Source organism: Oncorhynchus tshawytscha, linkage group LG19 (assembly GCF_018296145.1).
Source record: "Oncorhynchus tshawytscha isolate Ot180627B linkage group LG19, Otsh_v2.0, whole genome shotgun sequence".
Taxonomy (NCBI): domain Eukaryota; kingdom Metazoa; phylum Chordata; class Actinopteri; order Salmoniformes; family Salmonidae; genus Oncorhynchus; species Oncorhynchus tshawytscha.
Genome location: NC_056447.1, coordinates 5,466,934 through 5,493,717, shown reverse-complemented (window position 1 = coordinate 5,493,717; position 26,784 = coordinate 5,466,934). Strand labels below are relative to the sequence as shown.

The 26,784-nt window shown below is 42.6% G+C and overlaps 1 protein-coding gene across 4 annotated transcripts; it reads left to right on the top strand.

Moving 5' to 3' along the window:
• The first annotated feature begins 3,333 nt into the window (after nt 1–3,333).
• LOC112232999 (abhydrolase domain containing 2, acylglycerol lipase) lies at nt 3,334–26,778 on the top strand. Of its 4 annotated transcripts, none has more exons than XM_024400351.2 (13): nt 3,334–3,473; nt 3,590–3,678; nt 3,929–3,989; nt 4,245–4,475; nt 6,099–6,274; nt 10,076–10,243; nt 15,992–16,175; nt 18,011–18,103; nt 21,122–21,223; nt 21,337–21,406; nt 21,711–21,795; nt 24,154–24,351; nt 24,591–26,778. In XM_024400351.2, exons 4-13 carry the CDS (start codon nt 4,261–4,263, stop codon nt 24,605–24,607), a joined length of 1,308 nt encoding a protein of 435 aa, XP_024256119.1. In that variant the 5' UTR covers nt 3,334–3,473; nt 3,590–3,678; nt 3,929–3,989; nt 4,245–4,260; the 3' UTR covers nt 24,608–26,778. The 4 variants fall into 4 exon arrangements, with proteins under 4 accessions (XP_024256119.1, XP_024256116.1, XP_024256117.1 ...); XM_024400348.2 differs by having other exon boundaries at nt 4,239–4,475; XM_024400349.2 differs by having other exon boundaries at nt 3,335–3,527; nt 4,239–4,475.
• The last annotated feature ends 6 nt before the right edge of the window (nt 26,779–26,784 follow it).

The window sequence follows — 26,784 nt, the reverse complement described above, 5'->3', positions numbered from 1 at the left end:
CAGCCTGGTTTTGGGTTGGGTCCTTGTCCTGTTGAAAAACAAATGATAGTCCCACTAAGCGCAAACCAGACGGGATGGCGCATCGCTGCAGAATGCAGTGGTAGTCATGCTGGTTAAGTGTGTCTTGAATTCTAAATAAATCACAGACAGGGTCAGCAGCAAAGCACCCTCACACCATCACACTTCCTCCTCCATGCTTCACGTGGGAACCACACATGCGGAGATCATCCATTCACCTACTCTGCTTCTCACAAAGACATGATGGTCTGGAACAAAAAAACTCAGACCAAAGGACAGATTTCCACTGGTCTAATATCCATTGTTCGTGTTTCTGGCCAAAGCAAGTCTCTTCTTCTTATTGGGGTCCTTTAGTAGTGGTTTCTTTGCAACAATTCAACCATGGTGGCATGATTTATGCAGTCTCCTCTGAACAGTCAATGTTGAGATGTGTCTGTTGAATTCGGGGAAGCATTTATTTGGGCTGAAATTTCTGAGGCTGGTAAATCTAATGAACTTATCCTCTGCAGCAAAGGTAACTCAGGGTCTTCCTTTCCTGTGGCAGTCCTCGTGAGAGCCAGTTTCATCATAGCGCTTGATGGTTTTTGCAACTGCACTTTAAGAAACTTTCAAAGTTCTTGAAATGTTCCATAATGAATGACCTTCATGTCTTAAAGTAATGGTGTACGTTTATCTTTGCTTATTTGACATGTTCTTGCCATAATATGGACTTGATCTTTTACCAAATAGGGTTATCTTCTGTATACCACCTCTACCTTGTTACAACACAATCAGTTGAAATGCCACAAATGAACTTTAACAAGACACAAGTAAAAAATAAAGAAAAACCCTTGAATGAGTAGGTGTGTCCAAATGTTTGACTGGTACAGTATTTATTTAGACCCTTTGCTATGAGACTCAAAATTGAGCTCATGTGCATCCTGTTTCCATTGATCATCCTTAAGATGTTTCTACAACTTGATTGGAGTCCAGCTGTGGTAAATTCAATTGATTGGACATGATTTGGAAAGGCACACATCTGTCTGTATAAGGTCCCACAGTTGACAGTGCATGTCAGAGCAAAAACCAAGCCATGAGGTTGAAGGAATTGTCTGTAGAGCCTAGAGAAAGGATTTTGTTAAGGTACAGATCTGGAGAACGGCACCAAAACATTTCTGCAGCATTGAAGGTCCCCAAGAACACAGTGGCCTCCATGATTATTAAATGGAAGAAGTTTGGAACCACCAAGACTCTTCCTAGAGCTGGCTGCCCGGCCAAACTGAGCAATCGAGGGAGAAGGGCCTTGGTCAGGGAGGTGACCAAGAACCCGATGGTCACTCTGACAGAGCTCCAGAGTTCCTCTGCTGCGATGGGAGAACCGTCTAGAAGGACAAACATCTCTGCAGCACTCCACCAATCAGGCCTTTATGGTCGAGTGATCAGACGGAAGCCACTCCTCAGGAAAAGGCACATGACAGCCAGCTTGGAGTTTGCCAAAAGGCACATAAAGGATTCTGACCCTGAGAAACAAGGTTCTCTGGTCTGACGAAACCAAGATTGAACTCTTTAGCCTGAATGCCAAGAGCCACGTCTGGAGGAAACATGGCACCATCCCTACGGTGAAGCATGGTGGTGGCAGCATCATGCAGTGGGGATGTTTTTCAGTGGCAGGGACTACGAAACTAGTCAGGATTGAGGGAAAGGTGAACAGCGCAAAGTAGAGAGAGATCATTGATGAAACCTGCTTCATAGCTGCGGTGAAGGCTCACCTTCCAATAGGATAATGACTCTAAGCACACAGCAAAGACAATGCAGGAGTGGCTTTGGGACATTTCTCTGTATGTCCTTGAGTGGCCCAGCTAGAGCCCGAACTTGAACCCGATCGAACATCTCTGGAGAGACCCGAACATTGCTGTACAGCGATGCTCCCCATCCAACCTGACAGAGCTTGAGAGGATCTGCAGAGAAGAATGGGAGGAACTCCCCAAATACAGGTGTGCCAAGCGTGTAGTGTCATACCCAAGAAGACTAATAGCTGCCAAAGGTGCTTCAAGAAAGTACTTAGTAAAGGGTCTGAATACTTATGTAAATACCAGTGTTTTTTTCATATACATTTGCAAAAATGTCTAAAAAACATTTTTTGCTTTGTCATTATGGGGTATTGTGTGTAGATTGATGAGGAAAAATGTTTTTATCCTTTTTAGAATAATGTAACAAAATGTGGAAAAAGTCAAGGGGTCTGAATACTTTCCGAATGCACTGTACCTCATGGAAGAATTAAATAGTATGAATACATTTATCAAAATAACCTTGTTTATGAAAATATGTCCATCATTATTGGAATATGTTGGTAACCCCTTGTATAAAAGTGATAATGCCCACCAAGCCGGTATTTGGAGGACATATTGACACAGTTCTACAAAACAACACCCGTGCCAATATATCCTCCAAACACCCGCTTCTCTGGTGTTATCGCTTAAATAGTATTTTTTATTTAACCTATATTTAAGTCAGTTTAGAACATTCTTACAATGACGGACTCCCCCGACCAAACCCTAATGACGCTAGGTCAATTGTGCACCGCCCTATTGGACTCCGAATAACGGCCAGCAGTGATACAGCCTGGAATTGAACCAGGGTCTGTAGTGACACCTCTAGCACTGTGATGCAGTGCCTTAGACTGCTGCGGCACTAAGGAGCTTGTGACAGTTATTGCGAAATTGTAAGTGCTGTACACAAGTAGCGCAAAATGAAAGATTAAATGGTTATTAATATATACATTGTAAAATCATGATTTACAACACCACAAATACTTCTCAGGAAGTATTGACAACATGGAAAACATTGAAGGGGGCTACAGTAAAACATAATATGCATCTCAAATAACAATCCAACTGGGCGTAACAAAATACTTTTTATGTATCCTTATCAATTACTACCTTTTTATACGTAGATGGTGAATACCATTAGGTATCATGCTATGCGCAAAACATTTTGTTCGATAAGTGCACAGCCCATTAGCCCGTGACGTGAAAACGGTGAGTGCCCTTCTCAAAACGAACAGGAATCTGCGCAGCTCGGTCATATTGTTAACAAGGCAGCATTGCGTATCGTTCAGAAGCATACAGCTCTTTCCCATAAAATATATGTTCAAACAAGTTTCATTGGTAAGGCAGAAAACGCGCTGAGCTAGTAAAACACAGAATATTACGTTCTCACACCCCTTTGTTTTTGTTTTGAGCCGACTTCGCCGTGGCCCAAAACTGGGCACCGAAAATGACCCAACATGTGACGTAGCGGTAACTGAGCTCCAATAAAAAATAGGTATATGTAAATCACCTCTTCTGCAGTAGGAAGTCGGGCTGCAGTTGCTAGGTGCTCGCGTGTTTCAACTCTGTTCGGCTGTAGTAAACAGTCCGTGACTACACGGAGCAGCTGTGCACAGAGAGCAACACAGCTTGTTAACATACATGCATGTAAGGACACTGATTCGGACGAAAGCTCGAGTAGACCGCGAAAATATCTTTGAGGTAAAAAAATGGTACGTTGTGCATGGTTGCCAACCAGCTGATTTACTGGCTTTTTTTTACAGAAACAATTGCTACTGCGTGTGTGCTGAAATGAGGGTTGTCGGCTGACAGAGGGCAGTCTACTTTTTCTGCGTGTTTCACTGTATCAAAAGTGGGTAACATTTCTGTATTCTATTCTAGACCAGATTGTAAGCGTAGAATGAGTTGTCTCGCGCAAATTCAACTCTAACACAAACATGAACGACTTCAATGCTAAATAATAACGTCCGAATGATTGGAATTTGTAAAATGATATATATAATGTAATTTGTATCTACATAAAGTCAAAGAGATTAGACTTTTGCATTCAACAATATACTGACAGTTAGCTATTTGGGTGACGTTTTGTTCCCCTTTTTCAGCGCTGCCAGATTCTGAAATGCATGTCCAGGGGTGACTGAGTATCATTAGTTATTGAACAAGGTGGGCAAAAATGTTTGACACTGTCTAACCGACTTCGTTTCTTTCTGCTCTTTGTGAACTTCAAATCAGTCTTATTGACGAGTGCACCATGTGCAGCCAGTCTTATTGTGGTCATATTTGATCTCATTATTCTTATCACGCTCTAATTTACATGCTGTATCAATGCTATGACTGCATGTGACTCTTTATATACCCTCTGCACCAGTGTGCCATGTGTTGCTGTTGTGATCATATGTTAATTGTGCCTAGACATAGGTCCTCTCTGTCAACCATGAGTGCACTCATGGAGCCAGGCGACGTCCACACCATTGCCCCCGAGATGCCAGCCATGTTTGATGGCATGAAGCTGGCTGCCATCGCAACGGTGCTCTATTTCCTTGTGCGCTGTCTGAATCTGAAGAGTCCCACGGCTCCGCCTGACATCACCTATCGGGACACGCCCCTCAACCGCTATGTGCTCAAGTCCTGCCCCATCCTGACCAAAGAGTGAGTACTGATCCCTACCCAGCAGATAGGATGTCATTTGGGACACAGACATTATCACCTATAGAGCCCTGGTCAAAAGTAATGAACTATATAGGAAATGGGGTGCCATTTGGGACAGAGCCACTATCACCTATAGAGCCCTGGTCAAAAGTAATAAACTATATAGGAAATGGGGTGCCATTTGGGACGCAAACCGTGTCCACTGTTCCCATGCACCGGAGCACACATAGACCTACTTGAGAGCAAGCACACACACTTGTGAGTGAAATAGCAGTCATGCCATGCAGTGCTTCCTGGAACATGTTATGTTGTGACTATGGTAACAATATCACATTCAAGAGCAGACTGGTACATGCCACACATACACAGACAGTCACAAGCTCATACTCATAAACCCACATGTACTGTAGCTACAGGACATACTATCCCACTTTCATAAACATCCTTAATCTTTCCTTTCCCCCTGAGTCGTGATCACTTTCAACCCAGTCGCGATCGTGCCCTTCTCACCGTACCTCCCTGTTTTGACCAGTCCTCAACACTCCCTGCATCAGTCAATGGCTGTCCAGTCCATCGAGATGCCCTGTGTGTGGGTATAGGAGGTGTCCTATTAACACTGTATTATTTTACAGCCACATCGCAATTACATAACATCTACACTATGGACCACACTGCAGACTTAGCATGGCTAAATTACACTGTCTTTACATGGATGAAATTAACATTTTTTTTTAAGATCAACTCTCTAACTCAAGGAGCTGTTTTTCATTGAAATGTAAATGGCTTCCATGAGACATGAAGATGTTAATGTCTTGCTACCAGTGATATATAATTGATCCTACAGGCCAAAGCCTGGTCACAGAGTGGGGAAAGGAGGTTACTTAAAACAGTTGTGTTTCTTTGCATGAGATGGAAAGACCATGCTAGAGGTACAGCTAGGATCCAGAGTTACTTGCAAATTAGATTATTTTTTGTTGTTGTTATACCTCTTTTTCTTCCTAATTTCGTGGTATCCAATTGTTTCATCGCTGCAACTTCCATACAGACTCGGGAGAGGCGAAGGTCGAGAGCCGTGCTTCCCCCGAAACACAACCCAACCAAGCCGCACTGCTTCTTGACACAATGTCCACTTAACCCGGAAGCCAGCCACACCAATGTGTCGGAGGAAACGTCATACACCTGGTGACCGTGTCAGCGTGCACTGCGCCTGGCCCGCCACAGGAGTTGCTAGTGCGCGATGGGACAAGGACATCCCTGCCGGCCTAACCCGGACGACACTGGGACAATTGTGCGCCGCCCCATGGGTCTCCCGGTCGCAGCCAGCTGCGACAGAGCCTCGACTCGACCCCAGAATCTCTAGTGGCACAGCTAGCACTGTGATGCAGTGCCTTAGACCACTGCACTACTCGGGAGGCCCACAAATTAGATGTTTATACATGTTAACGTCATGCTAGATTTTGTGTGTGATTCCATGCACGTGTGTGTGTGTGGAATGTACCAGTTCACACTGGGATTTCATACCATGCTCACAACACAAAATGTTCCACAAGGCACTGACATTACTGCTCTTACATCACTTTGGCTCTCACACATCCACTCTTGCCCGTTTGTGTATTCACACAGGTACGAACCACCGCTGCTGTGGGGGAAGAGTGGACACCTCCAGACTGCCCTGTATGGGAAGATGGGGCGTGTCAGCTCCCCAAACCCCTGTGGGGTGCGCAAGTACCTCCTCATGCAGGATGGGGCCACTGCCACCTTTGACCTCTTCGAGTCGCTGGGGGACCACCGCACTGGAGGTGAGATATTCGCTCCAGAGTGAATATTCCCCTAGGTGCAGAACTAGGCTCAGCTTCCCCTGCACCAATCCTAACCTTAACCTTTAGTGAGGAAATGCAAAAATGACCCAAGATCAGTGTCTCGGCTGGGGCAGCTTCACCCTACTCCGAGATATTCATGTACTGTACTCTCATGTACATGTGTCATGTACTGTACCACGTCATGTACAGATCTGGGTTCAAGTACAAAACATTTTCAGGACTCTTGTCTTTCAAAGATAATTCGTAAAAATCCAAATAACTTCACAGATCTTCATTGTAATGGGTTTAGACACGGTATCCCATGCTTGTTCAATGAACCATAAACAATTAATGAACATGCACCCGTGGAATGGTCTTTAAGACACTAACAGTTTACAGACGGTAGGCAATTAAGGTCACAGTTATGAAAACCTAGGACACTAAAGAGGCCTTTCTACTTACTCTGGAAAAACATCCAAAGAAAGATGCCCAGGGTCCCTGCTCATCCGGGGCGGCAGGGTAGCCTAGTGGTTAGAGCGTTGGACTAGTAACCGAAAGGTTTCATGTTCAAATCCCCGAGCTGACAAGGTACAAATCTGTCGTTCTTCCCCTGAACAGGCAGTTAACCCCCTGAACAGGCAGTTAACCTAACCCACTGTTCCTAGGCAGTCATTGAAAATAAGAATTTGTTCTTAACTGACTTGCCTAGTTAAATAAAGGTAAAATAAAAAAATCTGCATGAATGTGCCTTAGGCATGCTGCAAGGAGGCATGGACTGCAGATTTGGCCAGGGCAATAAATTACAATGTCTGTACTGTGAGACACCTAAGACAGCTACTGGGAGACATGATGGCAGACCATGTATAACAACCCTGCACAGCATCTGTACATCTGAACATCACACCTGTGGGACAGGTACAGGATGGCAACAACAACTGCCCGAGTTACACCAGGAACGCACAATCCCTCCATCAGTGCTCAGACTGTCTGCAATAGGCTGAGAGAGGCTGGACTGATGGCTTGTAGGCCTGTTGTAAGGCAGGTCCTCACCAGACATCACCAGCAACAACGTCACCTATGGGCACAAACCCACCGTCACTGGACCAGGCAGGACTGGCAAAAAGTGCTCTTCACTGACGAGTCGCGGTTTTGTCTCACCAGGGGTGATGGTTGGATTCGCATTTATCGTCGAAGGAATGAGCGTTACACTGATGCCTGTACTCTGGAGTGGGATCGATTTGGAGGTGGAGGGTCCATCATTTTTTTTTTTTCCTGAGTTTATTTGAAATTTCAAATACTTGTAGTGTTTGCTTGAATATTAATAACTTTATTTATAGAGCTCTTTTCAATAACAGGTTAACAAAGTGCTTCGCATCAAGTGCATAAGTGGGTTTTCAGGGGGGATTTAAAGAGGCACTGAATCTGCAAGCCTGATCTCCTCTGGCCATGTAAGTTGTAAGTTGGGGCTAAACCAATCCTAGCCTTAAACGTGATCCTATCTATTCTAAAGGTGACTTGTAGATGGGTGGGTTTTGCACTTTTGCAATTATTGTGTTGGTTCAATTTTGCCAGATGAGCTCAATCAAGCCCAGCTAAAGTATTTTAAATGATTTCAAATAGTATTTGAACCCAGGTCTGGTCATGTACCACATGCCATGTACTGTATCTGTGATATGGGCATGACTCAGCCTATTGGTTAGGCTTACAAAAACAGCTGTGCTCAATACTGTCCGCATCCCTTCAAGTCCTCCGTGTAGTGGCACTTCAAAATGCGGTTTAATGCAACAGGTCTGCGACTAGTGTGCATTATTTAGACATTTTGAGGTAATTCATCGAATGGAATTGGCTTTGGTTGGTTTCTACTGTTTCCTTATCTTGAGTAATGTATGTCAAGGGAACACTTTTATTTTATTTATTAAAAATCCTCTCGTACTGTTTTGACCTTTTGGGCACATGCCCTAGGGTATCTAATTGGGTTTGAGACCATTAGCATGATGGTGCCCCTGAGGAAAGAGTAGCACACACCCTTTATCTGTGTAATGACTCCCTGGTAGGCTTGGATGGTATACTGGGATATTTTGAAGTATAGACGGTATGATTTTTCAAGTAGTATTAATCGCTTCAGCCATGCATTTGGTTTGTCAACTAAGTGGTTACTGCAGAGGCCATCAATCCCCTCCCGGATCAAGATTCTTGGGGCCTCATTTATAAATTGTGTAAGTACACGATATACCCACCCAAATGTGTGTGCGCCAATTTTCACGCAGAAGTTGGCATTTACAAAAATCGAACTTGATGAGAGAATGTGTGTACACATGGCCTTAAGTTTGCGAGGAGGTGAGCACATCTCTGCTAGTGGTTGAAATATTGTATTGTAAGCTGGCAAGTATTTTGTGCAAATGGAGATATGACGAAAAGCTTATTCATAAAAACCAGGAAAACATATGAATGCAGCCATTTGCAGTTACTTAAGAGCGAAAATCATTTTATAAAAAATATTTTAAAAATCTAAAATATAGACATTTCCTATTTTGTTTTCATAAGTTGCAAAATAAATTCCTGGCCGTGATGGATTCATATTTCTGAAGTAGCCATACAAAAAATGACCATACGCAGCTCTCATTTCATTGGACCTAGAAGTCTAGTGAATAGACAGGCTAAATGTATTTCAAGTTTTGCAATCCCACAGGCAGCACTATTTATAATATTCAGTTGAATTTAACAGGTGAACAGTCTATTTTACATTGAAGTAGACTGTAGCATACATAAGCCTACCTTAATGTAAAATATAAACTGGTCACCTGTTAAATTCAACTGTATATTATAAATAGTGCGAGATGGGACAAGGACATCCCTGCCGGCCTAACCCGGACGACACTGGGCCAATTGTGCGCCGCCCCATGGGTTGTAGGAAAAGTCAATGTAAAACGTTGTGCTGCCAGGTCCACAATAATCTGACAGTCCTTTGCCAGATGCAGCATAAATTAATGCTAAAGATTAAAGCATTCTGCCAACTCAGTAGATAGGCTGGCAGCTTGTGTAAAATATTTGACAGTATGGGTAGGCTTCAGTATTGGTGTGCGATAGGAGTGCCGCCACATTGCCTATTTAATCTCGGAGCCTATACCAAGGCAGGACATAGAAACCCAATCTATTGATAAACAAAATTTTGAATGCCAATAGTTCCAAATTCTACAGCAAGTAAAAGGGTGTCATTGTCACCGTAAGTTTAATGAAGGGCGTTTGTCCAGGCAGAGTTTTAATGCTCGTTCACGCTTGCACAGTTTTACTACGGGTCTGATTTATAACTGGGGAAACATGCCAAGTTTATAAATCTTAATGTTGTTGTACCTTGCACATGTGGGAATGTTGTGAAATTCTAAGCGGCGGTTAGAAGAGGCCCTGCTGCCTAAACGTGTTGTGCGTTGAAAAATATAGCGTTTGGAAAAGAAATGGCGCCCCTTTTGTGCACTGCGAGTAATACCCTATACGGTACAGAGCAGTTTGAAAGTCTGGATACCGCCTAACCCTACTCCTTGGTCTTGTTCATTAGGCACCACACAGAAGAAAATGACTGAAACAGGGAAGGACTACTGGAACTGGTCCAATGCAAATGTCAATTTCCTGTTGCAAAATGTTTTAAAGCGTGTTCCACTGTGTGCACGAATGAACATTTGTGTGCACTAATGACCCCTGTTGCACATAGAATAGCGTGCTTTTCGGCCTTCAATTTGCCCTAACACCACCTACCCACGGACTCCCCTTTATCACCTGTGTGTTTACTGTGTTTTTACTCCACAGATGACATCACCATGGTGATCTGCCCAGGGATTGGTAACCACAGTGAGAAGCACTACATCCGTACCTTTGTGAATCACTCCCAGAGGCAGGGGTACAGGTGTGCTGTTCTCAACCATCTGGGGTCCCTGCCCAACATCGAGCTCACCTCGCCGCGCATGTTCACCTACGGTAAGACCGACAGGGCCAGGGCTCTGTTAAGTATGCATATTGTTGGCCCTTTTTTTAAAAATGTTTTACTGTCCATACTGTCCATATGTCCATACTGTCCATATGTAGCTTGTTTAAGGTCACAGGTCCAGAAATGGCTGAAGAATTGCAACAATTACCTGGAGCCAACTCTGCAGGTGATTTTGAAAAGTCATAGTCAATCGATAAAAAATCTAATAATGATTTATCTTTCATTTACAATCTGTAGAAACAATGAGAATAGAAAGGTTCAAAACAGCACAGTTGAAAAATATGTCAAATAGAAATCCAATATGGATGTTGTTAAGAGATAGATGGGTGAAGTTGAATAGAGCTGAAGGGTGGGACTGATAACGAATGTAAAATATGCTGTGTCCGTAAAAAAAAAATGTGTGTGTGTTCAGAACTTTTGTGAAACAGCACAGTTCCTAAATATATGGCAAATAGAAATCAAACTGGATGGACATCAGAAATAGATGGGAGGGGTAGAGGAAGAACAACACTAAAAACAAACAAAATAGAACTATTGTAAAATAGAATGTGTCCATAACTTTTCTAGCGCAGGCGTTCCGCTAGAGGAACCCCTCGACAACATTCCGCTGAAAAGGCAGTGCGCAAAATTCTGAAATATTTTTTTTGAAACATGTAACTTTCACACATTAACAAGTCCAATACAGCAAATGAAAGATAAACATCTTGTTAATCTACCCATCGTGTTCACAACATATGATTATGTTAGGTCATAGCCAAGTAAAAAAAAGACAGTCACAAAAAGCAGAAATATAGATCAAATTAATCACTAAACTTTGATCTTCATCAGATGACACTCATAGGACATCATGTTACACAATACATGTATGTTTTGTTCGATAATGTGCATATTTATATTCAAAAATCTCAGTTTACATTGCCACGTTACGTGCAGTAATGTTTTGATTCCAAAACATCTGGTGATTTTGCAGAAATACTTATAATAAACATTGATAAAAGATAAGTGTTATTCACAGAATTAAAGAGACCTCTCCTTAATGCAACCGCTGTGTCAGATTTTTTTTTTTAAATGACGTGAAAAAAGTAATCTGAAAATGGCACTCAGAGCCCAAAACAGCCAGAGAAATATCTGCCATTTTGGAGTCAACAGAAGTTAGAAATAACACCATAAATATTCACTTACCTTTTGATCTTCATCAGAAGGCACTCCCAGGAATCCCAGTTCAACAATAAATGACTGATTTGTTCCATAAAGTCCATCATTTATGTCCAAATAGCCACTTGTTGTTAGTGTGTTCAGCCCACTAATTCATCTTCATAAGGTGCAAGCACTTCGTCCAGACAAAAACTCAAAGTCCCGTTACAGTCCTTTAGAAACATGTCAAACGATGTATGGAATCAATCGTTAGGATGTTTTTAACATAAAACATCAATAATGTTCCAACCGGAGAATTCCTATGTCTGAAGAAAAGCTCTGGAATGAGAGGTAACTCTGTCGGGAGTGCGCGTCCTGAGACCAAGGCACTATGCCAGACCACTGACTCAGAGGTCTCATGAGTCCCTCCTTTGTAGTAGAATCCTCATTCAAGTTTCTAAAGATGGTTGACATCTAGTGGAATCCGTAGGAAGTGCAACTTGACTCAATAGACACTGTATGGCCAAACGTTTGAAAAACTACAAACCTCAGATGTCCCACTTCCTGGTTGGATTTTTCTCAGGTTTTTGCCTGCCATGTGAGTTCTGTTATACTCACAGATATCATTCAAACAGTTTTAGAAACTTCAGAGTGTTTTATATCCAATACTAATAATAATATGCAAATATTAGCATCTGGGACAGAGTAGGAGGCAGTTCACTCTGGGCACGCTATTCATCCAAAAGTGAAAATGCTGCCCCCTATCCCAATTAAGGTATATAGTGTGTGGAAAGCTGGAAGTAAAAGCCTAAGTGTTGTTCATTAGTTTACTCCAATTAGGGGAGGGGTGGTAGGGTTAGTGGAAAATAATAATTATATTTATTTTAAAAAGTTTGTATTTAGATATATAATATGTGTATACATTACTGTTCAAAAGTTTGGGGTCACTTAGAAATTTCCTCCACTGGCAGCTTCATTAAATAGTATGCGCAAAACACCAGTCTCAGCGTTAACAGCGAAGAGGTGACTCCGGGATGCTGGCCTTCTAGGCAGAGTTGCAAAGAAAAAGCCATATCTCAGACTGGCCAATAAAAATAACATTATTATGGGCAAAAACACACACTGGACAGAAGAACTCTGCCTAGAAGGCCAGAATCCCGGAGTTGCCTCTTCACCTTTGACGTTGAGACTGGTGTTTTGCGGGTACTATTTAATGAAGCTGCCAGTTGAGGACTTGTGAGACGTCTGTTTCTCAAACTAGACACAAATGTACTTGTCCTCTTGCTCAGTTGTGCACCGGGGCCTCCCACTCTTTCTATTCTGGTTAGAGACAGTTTGCGCTGTTCTGTGAAGGGAGTAGTACACAGCATTGTACGAGATCTTCATTTTCTTGGCAATTTCTTACATGGAATAGCCTTAATTTCTCAGAGCAAGAATAGACTGACGAGATTCAGAAGAAAGGTCTTTGTTTCTGGCCATTTTGAGCCTGTAATCGAACCAACAAATGCTGATGCTCCAGATACTCAACTAGTCTAAATAAGGCTAGTTTTATTGCTTCTTTAATCAGAACAACGATTTTGAGCTGTGCCAACATAATTGCAAAAATGGTTTTCTAATGATCAATTAGCCTTTTAAAATGATCAACTTGGATTAGCTAACACAAGGTGTCAGTGGAACACAGGAGTGATGGTTGCTGATAATGGGCCTCTGTATGCCTATGTAGATATTCCATTAAAAATCATCCGTTTCCAGCTACAATAGTCATTTACAACACTAACAATGTCTACACTGTAGTTCTGATCAATTTGATGTTATTTTAATGGACAAAAATGTGCTTTTCTTTCAAAAACAAGGACATTTCTAAGTGGTGTGCATGTGTGTGTGTGTGTGTGTGTGTGTGGGTGCGCGCGCTCGCTCGCTCGCTCACTACCGGTCAAAAGTTTTAGAACACCTACTCATTGAAGGGGTTTTCTGTAAAATAATAGTGACGACATCAAAACTATGAAATAACACATATGGAATCATGTAGTAACCAGACAATTGTTAAAACAAAATCAAAGTATTTTTTGAGATTCTTCAAATAGCCACCCTTATCCTTGATGACAGCTTTGCATACTTTTTTTTGATGACTACATGATTCCATGTGTTATTTCATAGTTTTGATGTCTTCACTGTTATTTATTTATTATTTTTTTTTTTTTACCTTTATTTAACCAGGCAAGTCAGTTAAGAACACATTCTTACTTTCAATGACGGCCTGGGAACAGTGGGTTAACTGCCTGTTCAGGGGCAGAACGACAGATTTGTACCTTGTCAGCTCAGGGGTTTGAACTCGCAACCTTCCGGTTACTAGTCCAACGCTCTAACCACTAGGCTACCCTGCCGCCCCAATTCTACGATGTAAAATTAAGAAACCCTGGAATGAGGTCTGTCCAAACTTTTGACTGTGTGCGTTTACAAAAAAATATATGAGGGATTGGAAATGATGCGGACAATTACATTGATGGAAGCTACAATCCAATTTGGCATTTAGTTGAAGTTGACTTTGGTCTACTTCTAATTAGTCTGCTACAGCCGGACATGATTGAAAACATCGGTGACTGAATTAATGTTACGTGTGACCTACAGTGGGGCAAAAAAGTATTTAGTCAGCCACCAATTGTGCAAGTTCTCCCACTTAAAAAGACGAGAGAGGCCTGTAATTTTCATCATAGTTGAAGTGTACCTATGACAGACAAAATGAGAGAAAATCCAGAAAATCACATTGTAGGATTTATGAATTTATTTGCAAATTATGGTGGAAAAAAACTTTTGTTATTGACCAAATACTTAATCTCAATACTTTGTTATATACCCTTTGTTGGCAATGACAGAGGTCAAACGTTTTCTGTAAGTCTTCACAAGGTTTTCACACACTGTTGCTGGTATTTTGGCCCATTCCTCCATGCAGATCTTCTCTAGAGCAGTGATGTTTTGGGGCTGTTGCTGGGCAACACGGACTTTCAACTCCCTCCAAAGATTTTCTATGGGTTTGAGATCTGGAGACTGGCTAGGCCACTCCAGGACCTTAATGCTTCTTACGAAGCCACTCCTTCATTGCCCGGGCGGTGTGTTTGGGATCATTATCATGCTGAAAGACCCAGCCACGTTTCATCTTCAATGCCCTTGCTGATGGAAGGATGTTTTCACTCAAAATCTCACAATACATGGCCCCATTCATTCTTTCCAGTCATCCTGGTCCCTTCGCAGAAAAACAGCCCCAAAGCATGATGTTTCCACCCCCATGCTTCACAGTAGGTATGGTGTTCTTTGGATGCAACTCAGCATTCTTTGTCCTCCAAACACGACGAGTTGAGTTATTACCAAAAAGTTATATTTTGGTTTCATCTGACCATATGACATTCTCCCAATCTTCTTCTGGATCATCCAAATGCTCTCTAGCAAACTTCAGGCGGGCCTGGACATGTACTGACTTAAGCAGGGGGACACGTCTGGCACTGCAGGATTTGAGTCCCTGGCGGCGTAGTGTGTTACTGATGGTAGGTTTTGTTACTTTGGTCCCAGCTCTCTGCAGGTCATTCACTAGGTCCCCCGCATGTGGTTCTGGGATTTTTGCTCACCGTTCTTGTGATCATTTTGACCCCACGGGGTGAGATCTTGCGTGGAGCCCCAGATCGAGGGAGATTATCAATGGTCTTGTATGTCTTCCATTTCCTAATAATTGCTCCCACATTTGATTTCTTCAAACCAAGCTGCTTACCTATTGCAGATTCAGTCTTCCCAGCCTGGTGCAGGTCTACAGTTTTGTTTCTGGTGTCCTTTGACAGCTCGTTGGTCTTGGCCATAGTGGAGTTTGGAGTGTGACTGTTTGAGGTTGTGGACAGGTGTCTTTTATACTGATAACAAGTTCAAACAGGTGCCATTAATACAGGTAACGAGGGGAGGACAGATGAGCCTCTTAAAGAAGTTACAGGTCTGTGAGAGCCAGAAATCTTGCTTGTTTGTAGGTGACCAAATACTTATTTTCCACCATAATTTGCAAATAAATTCATAAAAAATGTGATTTTTCTGGATTTTTTTTCTCATTTTGTCTGTCATAGTTGAAGTGTACCTATGATGAAAATTACAGGCCTCTCATCTTTTTAAGTGGGAGAACTTGCACAATTGGTGGCTGACTAAACACTTTTTTGGAGTTGTACTGTATGGAGTTTTCCAAGTAAAAGCTTGATGTGGAAAAGTTGGTTAATTAATAAATGTATTGCATTTACCTGTAACTTGCACTGTCTTTCTAACTGCTACTAGGTGTGGCAGGTAGCCTGGAGGTTTGAGAGGCAGATCAGCAATTGCAGGGTTGCCGGTTTGAATCCCTAGTACAGCTGGAAAATCTGGTGGGGAGTGCGCCAGTAACCGGAGGGTTGCTGGCATCTGTATCCTAGATGCCATCTTCTGCCGTTGTGCCCTTGCGCAGGGCCCCTAACACCTAGATCTATCCAGGGGCACTACACCGTGTCCAACCCTGGGTTTCAATCCCTTGGGATTTGTTTGTGCATCTCAGTGCATTTGGTTGAAAAGCAAAATACACATTTCTGTGATTCCTTTTCCAGGTTGTACATGGGAGTTTGCAGCCATGGTGGGTTCCATCAAGGGGGCCTTCCCCCAGACACTGCTCATTGTGGTGGGCTTCAGCCTAGGGGGGAACATTGTGTGTAAGTTCCTGGGGGAGAACAGGATCAACCAGGAGAGAGTGCTGTGCTGCGTCAGTGTCTGCCAGGGATACAGCGCACTCCGGTAGGTGGAATCAAAATAAAGCGGTATACAAATGGCACCCACTGTCAAGTAGAACGTCGTTGATACTGTGATTCGGCTACATGCGGACATGCGTGTGTCTAGATCCACGCCCGTGAGGATTTGTGGAAGGGGCAGGCAGCCAGTCTGGCCTCTCTTTGTTCATACCCATAGGTAGGCCATGGCCACCACTTTACCCCGTGTAGCTTTTGTGTTTGTCCTCTCTTTTTTTCCTTTCTCTTTTTAATCTCACGCAGAGCACCACACACACACACAACTGCTATTGTCTCTCATAGACCTCAATTCGCCTTGTTTCCCCGTTCACTTTTAGACACCGACACTGTTCACGTAACACTCTGCAAATAGTCTAAAGTAAGTACACTCGGGCTATTAAAAACCTGCCATCACATATGCCCGTTACCCGTTTATACAAACCACACCCACGCATTAAGTGCTACCAAAGTGCTTACACCGCTAATACATGTTTCACATAGGATTTACTGTATGTTTCCTGTTAACAACATTAAAAAAATAGGCCAATGTTTATATGACCTCTTTCAAACAGGCCCGGCATAAGCCTTTTATACCTCCCGTGCACATGCCAGCACCGAGTACATGGTAGTAGGGCTGTGTAGATGTGGGTGGGGCATCTATTTTAATGAATCCAGTGAATATACGTAATCACAAATACGTCTATTATTAGTTCATTGACTAATAAAGTGTATTTTCAAAAGAATGGAATAGCAAGTATTTTGTTAATTATGCTACTGATCTATGAAGCCTAATTGGTTGTGCCATGCAAATCTAAACAATAGTTTATTTTGTTCATTAAACAGACAGGATACACTTTGCTCTGCCCTGATCAGTCAACCAACATATACCCTACATGACCAAAAGTATGTGGACACATACACATCAAATAACAGCCTCAACTCTTCTGGGAAATCTTTCCACTAGTTGTTGGAACATTGCTGCGGGGACTTGCTTCCATTCAGCCACAAAAATTAGTGAGGTCGGCCACTGATGTTGGGCGATTAGGCCTGGCTCGCAGTTGGCGTTCCAATTCATCCCAAGGGTGTTCGATGGGGTTGAGGGCAGGGCTCTGTGCAGGCCAGTCAAGTTATTCCACACTGATCTCGACAAAACATTTCTATACGGACCTCGTTTTTTTGCACAGTATTGTCATGCTGAAACAGGAAAGGGCCTTCCCCAAACTGATGCTACAAAGTTGGGAGCACAGAATCGTCTAGAATGTCATTGTATGCTGTAGCGTTAAGATTTCACTGGAACTAAGGGGCCAAGTCCGAAACCATGAAAGACAGCCCCAGACCATTATTCCTCCTCCACCAAACTTTACAGTTGTATACACCTGTCAGCAACGGGTGTGTCTGAAGTAGCCAAATCCACTATTTTGAAAGGGTGTCCACATGCTTTTGTGTGTGTATGTATAGGGGTAAGGTGACTAGGCATCAGGATATAAGATAAACAGAGTAGCAGCAGCTTGTGTGTGTAGTCAGTATAAATGTGTGTGTGTGTAGGGCCCTGTGAGTGTGCATAGAGGCAGTGCAAAAATAAAAAGTTCAACGAGGATACTCAGGTTAACTCAGTCCATGTAGTTATTTATCAGTATTATTGCTTGGGGATAGAAGCTGTTCAAGAGCCTGTTAGTGCCAGACTTGATGCAGGCTGTAATACAACATGTGGAATAAGTCGAGGGGTATGAATACTTTTTGAAGGCACTGTAGAAATACATGCACAATAAAAGAACCACTCATTGTGTGGTATTGACTTGGTGCCGTTATTGACTGTCTCTCTCGTGTATGTGTGTGTTAATCCAGGGCCCAGAAGACGTTCCTACAGTGGGACCAGTGTCGGAGGCTCTATAACTTTCTCATGGCAGACAACATGAAGAAGATAATCCTCTCCCACCGGTACATACAACTGCTAAAACACACGTCTCAGTAGTTAGTACACATATCACTACTGTCTTAGTCCCTATGCAATGTTCAGTCTTTGAAATAAGACCTAGACAGAAATCCTAAATAAATTGCCCTAATGGTTCCATTACGAGCTACATGCTTCAAGCCAGACTAATTTACGTCATTTGTGATTACAAAATAACAAACTGTCTGGACGACAAAACAAACCCAGATAAGACGTCATCATAATAATAATAGTTCTCAAGCGGCCGCTGGGCCAGCCACCCTTCCATCAGTATCAGACAGCTGGTGTTCTTGTTTGCTTGTAGCCTATAACAAGCATGCAGGCTTCCCTACTGTATAAAAATGACAATTTACAAGTGGAGTCTGCAATGAACATTACAGCAGTAAAATGTCTTTCTAATTCACACTACCGGTCAAAGGATTTAGAACACCAACTCATTCAAGGGCTTTTCTTTATTTGTACTGTTTTCTACATTGTAGAATAATAATGAAGACAATAAAACTATGAAGTAATACATATGGAATCATGCAGTAACCAAAAAAGTGTTCAACAAATCAAAATATGTTATATTTGAGATTCTTCAAATAGCCACTCTTTGCCTTGATGACAGCTTTGCACACGCTTGGCATTCTGTCAACCAGCTTCATGAGGTAGTCACCTGGAATGCATTTCAATTAACAGGTGTACCTTGTTAAAAGTTAATTGGTGGAATTTCTTTCCTCAATTACTTTGAGCCAATCAGTTGTGTTGTGACAAGGTAGGGGTGGTATAGACCAAGTCCATATTATGGCAAGAACGGCTCAAATAAACAAAGAGAAACAACAGTCCATCATTACTTTTAATGACATGAAGGTCATTCAATATGGAACATTTTCAAGAACTTTGGAAGTGCAGTCACAAAAACCATCAAGCGCTATGATGAAATTGGCTCTCTTGAGGACCGCCACAGGAAACGAAGACCCAGAGTTACCTCTGCTGCAGTTCATTAGTTACCAGCCTCAGAAATTGCAGCCCCAAAACATGCATCACAGAGTTCAAGTAACAAGTAACACATCTCAACATCAACTGTTCAGAGGAGACTGTGTGAATCAGGCCTTCATGGTCGAATTCCTGCAAAGGAACCACTAAAGGGACACCAATAAATAAAATAAATAAGAGACTTGCTTGGGCCAAGGAACACAAGCAATTGACATTTAGAATGGTGGAAATTTGTCCTTTGGTCTGGAGTCCAAATTGGAGATGTTTGGTTTCAACCGCCGTGTCTTTGTGAGACGCGGTGTGGTGAGCGGATGATCTCCACATAGGTATTTCCCACCGTAAAGCATGGAGGAAGTGGTGTGGCGGTGCTTTGCTGGTGACTTGCTCGTTTTTATTTAGAATTCAAGGCACACTTAACCAGCATGGCTACCACAGCATTCTGCAGCGATAAGCCATCCCATCTGGTTTGCGCTTAGTGGGACTATCATTGGTGTTTCAACAGGACAATGACCCAACACACCTCCAGGCTGTGTAAGGGCTATTTTACCAAGAAGGAGAGTGATGGAGTGCTGCATCAGATGACGTGGCCTCCACAATCACCCGACCTCAACAACTGAGATTGTTTGGGATGAGTCAGACAGCAGAGTGAAGGATAAGCGGCCAACAAGTGCTCAGCATATGTGGGAACTCCTTCAAGACTGGAAAAGCATTCAAAGTGAAGTTAGTTGAGAGAATGCCAAGAGTGTGCAAAGTTTCATCAGGGCGAAGGGTGGCTACTCTTGAAGAATCTCAAATATAAAATATATTTAGATTTGTTTAACACTTTTTGGGGGTGGGGGGCTTACTACATGATTCCATATTATTTCATAGTTTTGATATCTTCACTATCTTTCTACAATGTAAATAATTTAGACTGTACAAAATGACATTTAAAATAATGATGAAACGAAAGATGCCTTATTAGGCTATACAGTCATTCAACAGTGCCTTTTGAATTGATTTTATCTGTTTCGTGTAGTGAATCTGTTATTCAATGTGTTTGTTTCGGCTAATAGCGATATGGCCCCAACATTTTTTTTTCCCAACAAATGATGTTTTTATATATATATATTTTAAATATATACCTCAAGGGGTCTTTTAAAAATGTTATTCATTCATTAATTAATTAATTAAATAGCTAAATGATCCTTGGTATGACTTTAAAAAAAAAAATTAACAATTCCATATACCTTAGTAGAACCCTCCTTCCCCGTGCTTAGACTGTTTCTTTCGCGGACCGCAAATAAGAGATTCATACAGTGCTCATATTATAATGGCTGTCTCTTCACCTTTGCCCACTTCAGAAGTTAGATTTTCTCCAGGTGTCCCTCATTATAAATAACGTACTGTCCCTAAATGACACGTTTATTCTGTCCCTCAACTCTTCATTTATAATGAGTGTCATTTTGTATTGAGCGGGATATAGCTAGATGCTGTATGCGTTGATTTGCTGCTGTTGTGGATGGATCAGAGGAACCGTTAGACTGTGCACAAGGTAAATTATCAATATGTATGTATGCGTTGATTTGCTGCTGTACTTATAATTCGTAAAACCTTCATTTGTATCACTTTGAAGTGACCCAAATGGCAAATTCATCTTTCATCTATACATTTCGAGATATATTAAACCACAAAAAAAAAAAAAGTTTATTTGGCACTTAGTCTGGCTTTATTGGCATTGTCTGTTAAACCCGTTACAAAAAATCTGGCAGTTTTGAAGCTGCAGTAGAAGTGCAGTAACTGCAGTCGACTGGTATTTTAGACACCTTAATTGCAGAATAACTCAAGTTGAACTGCAGTATATACTGCACTGTAACTGCAGTCGCACTGCAAAATTACTGCAGTAAAAAAAACATTTGGACGCAGTATTTTCAGCATACTGCAATATTTTTTTCATATGGGATATTTCTGATACTGAATTGTTTTTTGCAGGAATTTATTTTACGTCATACATTGTGTACCACCTGTACTCTGTTTCTGATTGACAGGGGCAGTTTGTTTGGAATGAACTCGAGCAAGATGGAGGACGCAGACCTGAGCCGACTGTACACAGCTACCTCCCTCATGCAGATCGATGACAATATCATGAGGTGACGGCCAGCTTTCTGACTCTGGTGGCCATCTTGAAATAATCTTGTCTTTAGTAATTGTGGCCTTGTTGCGATAACCTGAAGCCTGTTTTTTTTGTTCATATGTTTCACAGAAAGTTCCATGGTCACGACACGCTGAAAGAGTACTACGAGAAGGAAAGCTGCGTACACTACATTCACAATGTGAGTGAACACGGACCAGCCCGGAGTCTCCCAGAGCCTTCGTAGCTGAAGTAGTACATTATTGTCCTTGACGACCCAGACTCAAGTCTCCTACAGACACACAAAATTTTGCTCGAAGATTGAAGTCAGATATTTATTTTATAATTGTTCCACTAATGTGGTTGTCGGTCTGGGTTGTGGAGATTTTTCTTTGGACTATTTTAGCTACGAAGGATTTGAGAAACCTAGCCCAGAGTGATTACAAAGTGGTTTTCAAACTTAATGATGATGATGTATGAGGGTGATGATGACAATCGTATTTCAGATCAATGTGCCTCTACTGCTGGTCAACTCCTCAGATGACCCTCTGGTCCATCGGTCACTTCTGACCATCCCACGCACACTCGCAGGTATTCACTCTATTCAGTAAGAGTTGTAACTAATTGAGTACTCACCACATTTTGTTGATTCATTAATACCAATTATTTATTCATAGTGAGTGATAGCAGTTTTAGTAGCCAGGACAGGATATCTTCCAAAACAAATCGATGGGAGTAAATGGGCCACGCTCACCAAGTTCACAATTTATGGCCAAATCACCTCAAAGAAATGTGTACTGAGCATTCTTGTTTGATTGCATTTAGCTTCATGCAAAATCCTTTTAAACTGGTCATTGTGACGATGTGCAATGTCATTAGTAGTAGCGCAATTTAATTATTCAATCAACACCAGGGTCACGTCAACTTGGCCGCTTCTTCCTTTCTCTGCTGGACACGCTCTTTACGTTTTGACCGCTAAGTGTTGATAAATCCTCCTCGCCATCTTTCTGCAGCGTCTCCCTGCCCAGACAGTCTTTTTGAATTTTTCATGGCCATGCGATCCCCTGTGCTGTGGTATTATTTACAGGGTGTGTTTGTTTTCCGCACGTGCGCCATGTCTCGCCCGCATTTAAGCATTTCTCTGCCCCAGTGGCCGGGAGTCACTGGCCCGACCCCCATTTAGTGTGTAAATCAACAGCCACAAGGCTTGTAGGAGAAAGGTGCTGGCATCTACTTCCCCCTGAGTCCAGGGTGCTCCAACCATGTTGCTGAAGGGCTACGATCCTGTAGATTTTCCCTCCAACCCTAATCTAGCACACCTGATTCTAATAATTAAATAACCTGAATCAGGCTGTTTACAACTGGGGTTGAATTGAAAACCTACAGGAGGGCAGCACTCCAAGAACGGGGTTGGCGAGCCCTGTAACTCTACGCCTGGCCTGCATGTTCCATAGGGGACTGTGTTGTGGCGGTGTCCCATAAAGGGTATACAGGCTATCCTCACCACCAAAGGCTACTAGAGTGCAAACAAACCTATTGTATTGGACAACTGCATACACGCGGATATGGAAGTAGCCTCATGTACCGTATGTAGTCGCACACAACCCGATTTTTTTAAGGGCGAGTCATGCTCTCTAATAAAGGTAGATGGGTTCAGTCAGTGTTACTCCAGTTCGTCGTCTCTCTGGCCTTAAAGGCCAGCACTTAATCCCATTAGCGCTGTCTGTCTGTATCTGGAGGTCAGTTAGGAAGCCAGCCAGCCACCCTCAGTCTGCCTGGGCCCTTTCAGCAGCCAGCGTTGGGCTGTACGGCCGGCACCAGCTGTCTCTGCTGTGTGCGCCTCTGCTCCCTCTCAGGCGCTGATGAGCTGCCTTTTTTTAAACTGGCCCGTGTGTTTTCGGTGCGTGTGCTTCCTCCATATGGAGAGCTAATCGCAGGTCAGCTGCTACCACCTCACCACTAACCTTATGTACTTTACATGGAGACAGACGCTGATCTTGGATCATTTCATAATGAATAAGATGATATGGACGGGCTATAGATCAGCACTCCTACTCTGAGATGCTTTGTGAATACAGGCCCATGCCTGGTCAGGGCAGGCCTGTGTTATTTACTGACGGTTGTTGTATTATTTACTCTGGTCACTAGTGTTTCTGTAACGGTGTCACCTGGGCCAGAGTGAAAGACGGGGTTGCGGCTTGACTAGAAAAGCAGGGTGCTGCCCGTTTTTATAATCTATACCTCTGTCCCGTACACGTCTTTTGATTTGTATCTGAGCGCTTCTCGCGTTCAGTTTGCAGTGACTAAAAGTTACGAGAGGGAAATAAAGACAGAGCGAGTCAGGGCTGAGAGTGTTGGGTGGCAGAAATGGAAAGGAAATTAGGCCTAGGAGTCACATATCTGTGAGGAAACTCGAGGCTCTGCCAGAAAGGGCTACCTGCGAGCTTGCACAAAATTAAACCAATGAATCGTCAGTACATTGGCAATATCTAATTCATTACCTCATCGAGTTGCACTGTTACATCTACCATTCGAGATGTTTTGCATCGTGTTTACTGTGTTTCGAGTAAGAGTGCAATGACCTAATCTATACTGAACACAACATGCAACAATTTCATTTTTCTTTTTACTGAGTTAGTTCATTTAAGGAAATCAGTCAATTGAAATTCATTAGGCCCTAATCTATGGATTTGACATGACAGGGCAGGGGCGCAGCCACGGGTGGGCCTAGGTTCACCCACTGGGGAGCCAGGTCCAGCCAATCAGAATGAGTTTTTCCCCACAAAGGGGCTCTATTACAGACAGAAATACTCCTCTGCACCCCAATACCACTTTGGTGGCATCTTACCTAGTAATAGGCCAGTAGTATCAGCATCCACCATTGTTTACGCAACGACACCACCACATGCTAACTGTTAGCATCACCGTATCTTTCTCCACACCCGTCAGAAAAGAAGCCGAATGTGATCTTCGCCCTGACGCTCCACGGGGGTCACCTGGGCTTCTTCGAGGGGGCTGTGCTGTTTCCCCAGCCCCTCACCTGGATGGACAAGGTTATCGTGGGCTATGCCAACGCAATATGCCGGTGGGAAAGACACAGACCGCCCTGCCTGAGGACACGTCGTGGACTCTGTTCACAGGCCGACGGTAAAGCTTACCGCACACATGCTCATGTATTTTGTATGGACAGACACTGCCAGGGATAAAACGGGGATGCCATGAGACGAAAGGAAAGGTTTCACACTCTACCTACATTTACAGGCGTATACACACACGTTATTGTTATTAATATACGCACATCCAGTATTCCTCTGTCCTAGTCCCCTAACATCCTGTCAATCAAGAGTCACTATCTGCCACTCACACTTTTTTTTTATTTTTTAAAGGGACTCCTAGTTTATAAGGACACATACGCCCACCGGAGAAGGCCGAAACCTGTATTCTTCTCTTCAAAAGGGGGACGGGGATGATCTATGGGCACAGTAGCTCGCCTGACTTTGTTCTGACTATAGCTTTGCTTAGAGAAACACAGCATTCAGCTGCGAATGACATTCATTGAAAGCCTTTACCCATGGACTCCAGTCAGTCGAATGGATGGCACTTGCTCCTCTAAACGTGGATACACAGTGTATCCTGCACCTGCTGGTGAACAGCTACAAGACTCCACCATGGCTTATTTATTGCTCCGTTCTATCCATGGAAAAGACTGGAGAGGAGACTTAGCTTCTGTGTGCAAAGTCCCAGCCAGCACCCCTTGGTTCTCACTTGGGTTGCTACTTGGTCCCGACTCTCCTAACTGTTTGTTCCGAGTGTGTGTACTGTTGTCGTGATGTTGTCAAATGGGAGCTCTGGGAGGTTGAAACTCTGAAGGCTTTTGTTAAGCAGAGAAATAGAATTCCTAGAACAGACATTTTATTTCTATGTTAAGCTTCTTTAGCTCTTTTTAATAATTGGGGCCAGGGTCAAAATCTGGTCTGGCCTCTAGTTCTAGGCTAATAGGCAATACTTTCCTGGTCAGGTCATCGTCTGAGGAAAAACTCCAATCTGGCCCTAGTGATAATATATTTTGTCTTCACATTGTGCCTCAAACATAAACATATAAAATAAAAATATTTCAAACCAAGAAAGGATGGCAATGGTTTAAAGTACTTCATTACTATTTTCAATACGCAGACATAGTGTTCAAGGATATCTGACATTCTGAGGAAGCACCCAATCCTACCCAGAACACATTAATGACAAGTTCCCTTGTCCTGTACTGTATTCTTGGTGGAACAGCCTCTGCTATTCTCACTGGTTGGCTTGCACTACACAGCACTCCACTTCTGAGACTCAAATACATAGATTTTTATATATTGTAACTTGAGTTGTGAGTATAGGAATATTTCTGACCTTTTCTAAGTAGTTGATTCTTACAAGCCGAGTGCACTGACTAAAGTCCTTAATCACAGCCACTGTGAGGCAAGGGTCCACTGTGCTATTTCAGTCATTCAGTTGGTTTGCCTGAGTAGCCAATGTTCAATGGTACAATGTCAATGACACTTTATTCTGGCATGCACGTTTTGGAGATTTCACTGTAGGACCAATGGAATGGTCTAAAATGAGCAAACTCCACCCACCTGGGGCAACAAGCGCACCCACCATTGAGCATTGGTTATTTGAGTTGATTGATTGAACCAAATAGGGAACTGATTGTCAAGGTTTGCCATGAACATTGTGTGTCTACCTGAATCATTGAACTCACCCAACGGCGAAGATGAAAATTGAAGCCACGTTTAGGTTTGTTGCTGTTGTGAAATAATATATAGGTATGCGCTACAGATGTAGACCCCAGTTGTCCTCAATTGAAATACCAAAACACCATGTGACTTGGTCTTCTTCCTTATATGGGCAAAGCCCCATGCTTTATTATTTTTTTTTTTATAAACACAGAAGGTTTTCGCTGTTCTTTTTAAGAGATATTTGTTGGAAACTGTTTAAAAAATAATTTTAAAATTCTGTGGTTTCTGAGATGTAGAGCACAGACTAAGTTGGCCTAAATACTCTGGTCGAGATTCAGTCCAAGGTGCATTGTAGACAAACGCACTTCCTTTTTTGAGGGTAATTTTGACCTGACTTCTGAATGTGATCTCTACACGTGTCAGGGAATTTGGGGTTATGTTGATCAGTGCAGTGCGTTTGTCGACAATGCGCCTTTGATTGAATCCCGGGTTCTGTCTTTTTATTTGCGCTAGTCTGTATTCTATTCCATGTATAAAAATGGACCAAGTTACTGTGATATCATTGGGTAGATGAGAGAAGAGTTGCTGGACTAGGAGCCTTGCAGAGAGAACTAAGGTCATAACTTCCACTATTTATCCCTATGGAATTCATCCTTTGTTTCCCTTATATTTTGTTTACAACCCCTATAGATGTACAATGCTGTTCAGTCATTATAATGTAGAATCACAACTTGGCGTGATGTATAAAGTAATCGTGTGTGTTTTGGTTCCGATAAGGGTGTGCAAAACGCAATACATTTATGGGGGGGGGACTTTGAACTTGTATCCTTGAAATACACTATTTTGTTGTGGATTTCTC

What these genes read in the sequence shown, in the direction of transcription:
- LOC112232999 (XM_024400351.2), top strand. Translation starts at nt 4,261, where the DNA reads ATGAGTGCACTCATGGAGCCAGGCGACGTCCACACCATTGCCCCCGAG. An exon ending in GGGGGACCACCGCACTGGAG is followed by an intron (nt 6,275 to 10,075) that starts GTGAGATATTCG and finishes TTTACTCCACAG; the next exon opens with ATGACATCACCATGGTGATC. An exon ending in GCGTACACTACATTCACAAT is followed by an intron (nt 21,407 to 21,710) that starts GTGAGTGAACAC and finishes ATCGTATTTCAG; the next exon opens with ATCAATGTGCCTCTACTGCT.